Source organism: Gorilla gorilla, chromosome 20 (genome assembly GCF_029281585.2).
Source record: "Gorilla gorilla gorilla isolate KB3781 chromosome 20, NHGRI_mGorGor1-v2.1_pri, whole genome shotgun sequence".
Lineage (NCBI taxonomy): Eukaryota > Metazoa > Chordata > Mammalia > Primates > Hominidae > Gorilla > Gorilla gorilla.
Window position 1 is genome coordinate 67,410,981 of NC_073244.2, and position 8,429 is coordinate 67,419,409.

General features: G+C 56.2%; 1 protein-coding gene across 1 annotated transcript; it reads right to left on the minus strand.

The window, feature by feature from the left end:
* Positions 1–245: 245 nt before the first annotated feature.
* On the minus strand, positions 246–7,102 carry UBE2S (ubiquitin conjugating enzyme E2 S). The gene is made up of 4 exons (XM_055370608.2): positions 6,542–7,102; positions 5,770–5,917; positions 3,234–3,424; positions 246–725 (listed from the first exon to the last, which is right to left on the minus strand). The coding sequence occupies exons 1-4, from the start codon at positions 6,542–6,544 to the stop codon at positions 399–401; spliced, it is 669 nt and encodes a 222-aa protein (XP_055226583.1). The 5' UTR covers positions 6,545–7,102; the 3' UTR covers positions 246–398.
* Between the last annotated feature and the right edge of the window lie 1,327 nt (positions 7,103–8,429).

Genomic DNA, 8,429 nt, shown 5'->3' on the forward strand with positions numbered 1-8,429 from the left:
CAGCTCCAGGTCCTTGCCCCATTTTAGATTGGAAATCTGACTCCAAAGAGGGGTTGTGACTGCTCTACCCCCACAGAACAAAGAGGTGGACCCAAACCTCAAACAGCAAGGCTGGTGAGCTAGATGGACCCACTGCTGCAGTCCATAAGGCTTTACAAGCACCCAGGGCCTGTGCAGGGGAGCCAAACTCCCAGAGCCACATGGCACCATGCAGCGGTCCTGGGGCATCTGTGAGACACAGAAGCTGCTTTTCCAACTTTATTTAGAAAAACAAATCCAGGTCCCAGTGCCCCCTGTACCCTCCCCGACCCCAGCCATAATTTAAATAACTTAGAGACAGAGTTGGAGGGAGGGGACAGGAGAGGTTGGGGTCACGGTGGAAGGAGGAAGAGAGCCCACTACAGCCGCCGCAGCGCCCGCTTCTTGTCCGTCTTTTTCTTGGCCGCCAGCTTCTTATCGCGCTCGCCAGCATGCTTCTTGGCCATGGGACCCTCAGCCCCTCCTGGGCCCCCTGGGGCCCCAGGGTCGGTGGAGGAAGCTGCAGTGCCACTGGCCAGGGCCCGACCGGCTTCGGCCCTGCCGCTGGGCCCGCCGGCGCCCCCGTGGATCTCTGTGAGCAGACGGGCCCGAGCTGCATACTCCTCGTAGTTCTCCAAGAGCAGGCGGCCTGCCTCCTCGTTGAGTGCAGACTCGGGGTTAGGGTGGATCAGCAGGCACTTGATGGTCTGTGGGAAGAGGCCCAGGGTCACAGTGGGTCGGGCAACCTACAGGGACCCCCAGGCCTCCACAAGAGGGTGGCCTCCGCAATGGCTGTTCCTTCTGCTCCCAACTCAGCTGCAGATCCAGGCCCCACCTATGCTGCATCCTCCCTCATCTTTGCTCCCTGTCTCCCTCAGAGGCCACCTTCATGTGACCTGCCTCACAGCAGATGTTCCCAAAAGGACACGATGCCATAGGCCCCATGGTTTAAAATGTCCCTGGTCCTCCGTGGAACTTGCTGGGTGACGGGGGAAACGCCAAGGCCCCCTCTCAGGAGTCCATTACTTGCCTGAGCCCCAGACTTGAGTCCTATCACGGTTTGAATTTGCCTCCATGCAGTTCAGCATGACCTTAGAGGCCCTCTGGTTCAATGAGTGAGGCCTGCAGCCTGGACAGAGAGAAGAGACTTCCCCAGGGCCTCAGGATTTGAGGAAATCACACCTGCGTGTTGGACTCTAAAGCTCCCCATCTTTCCAGATACAGCATAAATCCTGACCTCTGTCTTTTATCAGAAATCCGAAGTTCACAGCCCAAGACTCTAGCTGGGTTGGAACACACACAAGAGGGCAAGACACCAGGACTGCTGGCTGAGGTGCACTTCGAGGGTGGTCCAGAGATTCCTCTCAACACTCTTCACAGCCCGTCCTGAGGGGTAAATTGGAGTGCAGAGGTGTGACCTGCAGCCAGGCCTCCAGCAGCCCCAGCTGGATCCTCTGAAGTGGGGCTGGGCAAACTGGCCACAGCAGTTTGCTCCCTGGGGCCACTATGACACACACACAATACCTGGCTCAGCAGATGCTCACTGATGGTGACCAGGACGCAGGTTCCCACCCTAATTCTCATCACTGCACCCAAACTGCAGGTCTGGCTGCTCTTCTTGCTGGCTGAGCCCCTGACAGGCTCAGATGCTGACCTAGCAGCAAGTAGGCCTGGAGCTCGGTGCCAATGTCCCCAGCAGCCTCCAATGACACCCCAGGGGAAGGGAGGCGGTGCATGTGGGAGGGAAGGGTTTGGGGTCTGTTTACCTTGGAGCTCAATCCTCTCCCTCCCCATGGCAGGAAACCCCAATTCCCCACCCTCTCTGCCATGTGCCCCCAGGGACTCATTAAAAATTTGGTTAACTTTTTTTTTTCAGCTTGTGGGAAGGGTGGGGAGGCAGCAGGCTGTAAGCAGCCTGGAGCACCAGCCTAGACCAGGACGCCTCCACCTGGGCAACACCGCAGCCAGGTCATTCTGTGTCATGGAGCCATCTCGTACACTGCAGGATTTGGGCAGCACCCTTGGCCTCCACCCACTAGATGCTAGTGGCACCCCCGAGTTGTGACAACCCTTTTTGGTCTCCTGACAATGCATAATACCCCCTGGGGGGCAAAATCACCTCTGGCTGAGAAACACTGGTTTATGAACCCTATCGCTATTAAAAAACTACTAAACTGTATACTTTGGAACTGAGTTTTACGGCATGTAAGCTCAGCTTTAGCAAAAAAGCCTCTAATGAGACCCCATCTCTGCAAACCATAAAAATATAAAAACTAGCTGGGTATGGTGGTGCATGCCTGTAATACCAGCCATTCAGGAAGCTGAGGCAGGAAGATCACCTGAGCCCAGGAGTTCAAGGCTACAGTGAGCTATGACTGCGCCACTGCACTCCAGCCTGGGCAACAAAGAGCCTGTATCTTTAAAACAAAAAGAAAGAAAGGAAAGAAAGGGAAGAAAGAAAAAGGAAAGAAAGAAGAAAGAAAAGAAAGAGCTTCTAACTAGACCCTTGACCTCCACCTGTCAGAAAACTGTCCTACAGGGTAGGCGCAGTGGCTGGCTCCTATAAGCCCAGCACTTTGGGAGGCCGAGGTGGGAGGCTCACTTGAGTTCAGGAGTTCGACACCAGCCTGGGCAACAAATGAGACCCCCTTCCTGTTTTATTTTTTATCTTATTTTATTTTTTTTGAGATAGAGTCTCACTCTGTCGCCCAGGCTGGAGTGCAGTGGCGCGATCTTGGCTCACTGCAACCTCCGCCTCCCAGGCTCAAGCGATTCTCCTGCCTCAGCCTCCCAAGTAGCTGGGATTACAGGCATGTGCCACCATGCCTGGCTAATTTTTGCATTTTTAGTAGAGACAGGGTTTCACCACGTTGGCCAGGCTGGTCTCGAACTCCTGAGCTCAAGTGATCCACCACACCTGGCCTACTCTATCCTTGTTTTTTAAAAAAAAAGGGAGAAGAGAAAAACCATCCTACAATACAAACTCACCACTCGTTGCATAGTAAGGTGCCCCTGGGCACTTCTCAACAGTACTTGGGTGTCCTGGGTCTGGCACTGTTCGTCTTTCCAGGAAAGCTAGCAACATGGATTTTTATGTGGAAACCTTCAACCACTTCAGAGTTGATTCAGAAAAACTAAACAAAGCGCTATGGCTCAGACACCAGCAGACCTCCAGAGGCAGGAGGCAGGAGGCCCAGCCCCAGCCCAGAACTCACCAGCAGTACGTGTCGGATGCCCAGCTCAGCCGTCCAGTCCCTCTTGAGCACGTTGACGCAGATCTCGCCATTGGCGCCCACGTTCGGGTGGAAGATCTTGGTCAGGAAGTAGCCCTTGGGTGGGGAGGCAGGGAAGTCCTTCCCCAGCAGGAGTTTCATGCGGAACAGACCTCCAGCATATGGGGTCCCCTCTGGAGTGGAGGGAGGGGTACAGGGTTAGGGCACTCAGGAGTCCCAAGGCACTTCAACACCCCAAAGTCCAGTCTCCACGGTCTGATTGTGATGCAGGTGGGTGCCCCGCCAGCTCTGCCAACAGACTGGAGGATTCTTTTTTTCTTTTTTTGAAATAGGGTCTCTTGTGTCACCCAGGCTGGAGTGCAGTGGCACAATCTCAGTTCACTGCAGCCTGCAATTCCTGGGCTCAGGTGATCCTCCCATCTCAGCCTGCCAAGTAGCTGGGATTACGGGCATGCCACCAGGTCTGGCTACTTTTTTGTTTTAAGAGATAGGGTCTCACTATGTTGCCCAAGCTGGTCTTGCACTCCTAGGCTCAAGCAATTTGTTCACCTCAGCCTCCCAAAGTGCTGGGATTACAGGCGTGAACCACCATGCCCAGTCAGGCTGCAGAATTCTTAAGAGCAAGAGGCCAGGTGTGGTGGCTCACGCCTGTAATCCCAGCACTTTGGGAGGCTAAGGCGGGTGGATCACCTGAGGTCAGGAGTTCAAGACCAGCCAGACCAACATGGAGAAACCCCCCCATCTCTACTAAAAATACAATATTAGCCAGGCCTGGTGGTGCATGCCTGTAATCCCAGCTACTCGGAAGGCTGAGGCAGAAGAATCCCTTGAACCCGGGAGGGGGAGGTTGCAGTGTGCGGAGATCGCGCCATTGCACTCCAGCCTGGGCAACAAGAGCGAAACTCTGTTTCCAAAAAAAAAAAAAAAAAAAAAAAAGCCAAGCGCGGTGGCTCACACCTGTAATCCCACCACTTTGGGAGGCTGAGGCGGGCGGATCACATCAGGAGTTCGAGACCAGCCTGGCCAACATGGTGAAACCCCATCTCTACTAAAAATACAAAAAATTAGCTGGGCATGGTGGTGCACGTCTGTAATCCCAGCTACTTGGGAGGCTGAGGCAGGAGAACTGCTTGAACCCAGGAGGCAGAGGTTGCAATGAGCAGAGATTGTGCCATTGCACTCCAGCCTAGGCGACAGAGCAAGACTCCGTTTAGAGAGAAAAAAAAAAAGAGCAAGAATGGCTGGGTTCCTAGGGGGCCACAGGACCTCCCCCAGAACCTCAGAGATGATGCCCATCTTGCAGCCCCCACCTGTGTCACTATCAAGCTTGTCTGCACCCTCCTGGATACCCCGTCTCAGCTCAAGTGACCACTCCAGTCACAGGCCCTTCCCAGGTGGCAGGGACCCAAGTACGCACTTTCCTATAAGATGCCCACTTATATGCCTTTCAGACCAAGGATCCAACTGTCTGTCAACTCCACAGCCTCCCACCCCAGTGAACGCTTCTCCCACTCACCCACTTGTTTGGGTCAAAATACTGTCCCTCCCCTAGCCCATCAGCAGCCTGAGTACCGGCCTGCTAGGTCCTCCCCCGAATCTCATCCCATCTCCAAGCCTAGCTTCCTGGCTGGCCTCTGGGTTCTTCCCCCTGCCAGGCCGGCTCTCCTCACTACAGTCAATAGGAACTTTGGAGGGATTTGTCACACCCCTGCTTTAAACCTTCCACCAGCTTCCTCTACAAACTCCTTGAAGAGGCCTAGAAGCCCTAAAAGAGCTTGGCAGCTTCACCATCAACTTTCTTCATGTGTTTTTACCAAGCGCCCAGCTCCACCTGCCCAAGGGCCTTTCTGGAGCCTTCCCATTGTCATGATCCCGCGCCCTCTGCAGCAAGGCATGAAGGACCTCAACTGTCACCGCTGCCAGGTCTTTCCTGACCACCTACCACCATCACCACCATGGACTAGACCATTCCTTCACAGGCTCTGCTCAAATCCTGACTTTGTAGGAATTCTGGTGATAACAGAAATGTAGCCTGCATGAAACAGTATTCTAAATCACTCCGCAAATCATGTGACCCGCAAATCATTTATGACCCGTCTCCCCACGATCTGCATCTGGCTTGTTTCCTCATCCCTGACACTCACAGCAGGATGGAGTTTGAGATCACCTGGCCCACCCTCCCAGGCCCTTGCTGACACCATTCCCACCACCTGGAACTCTCTTCCCATTCCTACTTAATTCCTACCCACCCTCAGGTCCAGGGAAGCCATGTCTGAAAGCCTTGCTTCAAATCTAGAGTACCGTCCCATGATATACTAACTCAATGACCAGGTATCTCTCAACCCTTATGGGAAAAGAGTACATAATTGTCATTTGTGGCGTCCTGCCCTGTCCACCAATGCATCCCAACACCTGACACGAGGCCAGCCTGTAATGGGTACTTCCCGCTAGGGTGATCTAGAGCAGGGTGATGGAGGATCTAAGCAGCAGCCCCTTCTCTCTTTCCTTCCAAACTCACCAGGGCCCTCGATGGTGACCTGGAGGTCGGTGAGGTCCTCCTCGTTGGGAAAGACCTTGATGCCATCGGGTGGGTCTGCGGTCAGTGTCGTCACCTCCTTGTACACCAGGCGGATGATGTGCGGGGGCAGGTTCTCCACGTTGGAGTTCTGGGCACGGATGGGAGAGCAGGGTGAGCGAGTGTTAAGAGCTGGGCTTCCCTCAGGGCCTAAAGATGCTGAGACTGCCCAAGTCTTGACTCAGTGGCCCCAGGCTGTCAATCACCCTTGAACTCCCAGACCCTCACCCAGGATGCTTCAGGCCATCAGCCCAGGCAGAGTTTCCAACAGAAATGGGGGCGGGTTCACGGAGGGGCTTGCAGATAACTCCACCCACCCCAGAACCCCCACCCCAAGGCCCGCTCCTAACCCTGCTTGGTCCCCAGTGGTTCCACGTAGGCCAGAGATCTACTCTCTCCCCCTTCTCCACTAATTTTTGGTTGGAGCATCCTTGAAACCCCGGCTCAGGTCTGGAGATGGCGGCGGGGCGTCCTTGCTCCTGGTAACACCCATGGGCGGGCCGCAAAGCGCCCGGAGCCCTCGCCGCCAGGGAGACTGCGGGCCGCCCGAGCTCCTGCTCCGCCTGCGGGAAGGCCCTCGGGCCCATCCCGGGTCAGGGACCCCCAGGCTGGCCCTCAAACCCCTCAAGGCCGCCCGTCGGAGGCCCCTGAGACTCCACCTCCTCCCTCAGGGACACCCCCGACCACCTTCTTGGGCCTCACCGCCCGTGCTCACCATGACTGCGGCCGGCCGGGGGCGGGTCCCCCCGGCCCCCTTCCTGCGTTCTTCGGTCCGCCGGCCGGGGCGGGGGGCCCAACTGCTGCCGCTGCGGCCCTGGAGAGGCCCCGGCGGCCCCGCTCCGCTCCCCGCTGCCTCCGACGTCCGCCGCGCACAGCGTAGACCAACCCGCCGCCCCAGTGCCCGGCAGCACTGAACCGGCCGCGCTCGCACCACGGCCTCTTTATAGCCGCCCGCAGGCCACGCCCTCCGCGGCCCCTCAGCTCCGAGCCTCAACCGTGACGTCAGCGCGCACGTTCCTTGGTTTTCGACGTGCTCGCTCCCTTCCCCGCAAACTGTGGTCAGAAGCGAGGGAAGTGGCGGAGAGGGCTGGGTAGCGGGTCGGCCAATGGGGTCCTGCGGGAGTCGAGAGGGTTCTCAAAGAACGGAGGGGCTGAAAAGGGGAAGAAGAGAGGAAGGGGGACGGGGAAGGCGACGCGGCCGCTGATTGGACCGTTTGAATGAGACGCCGCCACGGCCCGGCATACGCGCGGGCGCGCCCTGACGCTGAGGAAGTCGCGCACGCGACTAACGGTCTTCCTGGGGGCTGGAGCGCGGCGAGGGGAGGCGGGACTCGGGGTTTTAAACGCGTGATGGAAGGCGCTCGGGCCAATAGGGATGCGCTTTAGTGACTGGTGGGTCACGAGACTCGCATGAGCCAATGGCTGACAGAGACCGGTCAGAGGGCGACCCAGTTTCGTGCAGATCAAACCGCTGCCAGCCAACGAAATCCGTTGATTTTTGTATATGCAAATGAAGTGTGCGCTGCCGCCCGCGCCCCCTCCTTTGAGCCGTGGTGGAGGTGGGCGCTGGAACTCCGGTTACATTTTTCTATGAGGCGCCATTTTGTGCTGGAAATACTCTTGCACCCACGTCCTGTATTGCTAAGGCTCAAAGATAAGTCAGAATGACCTTGAAGGCTTGGACAGCCTTGCACTCCGTGTGTGACCCCCACCCCTGCCAGGCTTCATCGAAGACGCCAGCCTCAGTTTCCTTATGTGACAAATGGGCACTGGGATCCGTTGTGATGCCAGGGAAAGAAGTCAGAGAGTGCCAAGACGTTTATTCACGGCATGGTTCTGCCTATGACTGACCCATGGCCTCCAGCCACACCCGCTTTCTCTGGGACTCAGTTTCCCTCTCTAGGAAATGGACACATAGCTGCCTGGAAAAGGGACCGTCTCCAGCCCTCAGTGTCAGTAAAAACGTCAGGCAATTGCTTGAGAACGGTGGCCAGAGCTCCCTGAGCAGGCCTTTTGGAGGGGCTTAGAGAGGAGGAGGGAATGCTGAAGTTGGCCTTCCTTTGCTCATCTGTGCAGTGCGGTCGCAGTGCCCTCTTGGTGTCTCTGCCAGTCTGTGTGTCCACAGCTCTTCTTAGTTTCTTGGCCTTTTTCAGCCGTGGATGAGAGCATTAACATCTGGGCCTAATTTGGCCACAGGTACCTGAAAAGATCCCTGGCTACCAGCTTCCCCTCATGGGGCCTCAGCTTTTGAAGAAGGAATAAGGAAGGTGTGAAATAAATCTACATGGCCAAGGCCAGGCGTAGTAGCTCACACCTGTAATCCCAGCACTTTGGGAGGCTGTAGCTGGCAGATCACCTAAGGTCAGGAGTTCGAGACCAGCCTGGCCAACATGGTGAAACCCCATCTGTACTAAACATACAAAAATTAGCCGGGTGTGTTGATGCAGCCCTGTAATCCCAGCTGCTCGTGAGGCTGAGATGGGAGAATCGGTTAAAGCCGGGATGTGGAGGTTGCAGTGAACTGAGATCTTGCCACTGCACCCCAGCCTGGGCAACAGAGCAAGACCCTGTCTCAAAAAACAAAAAAGCAAAAAAAAGAAACC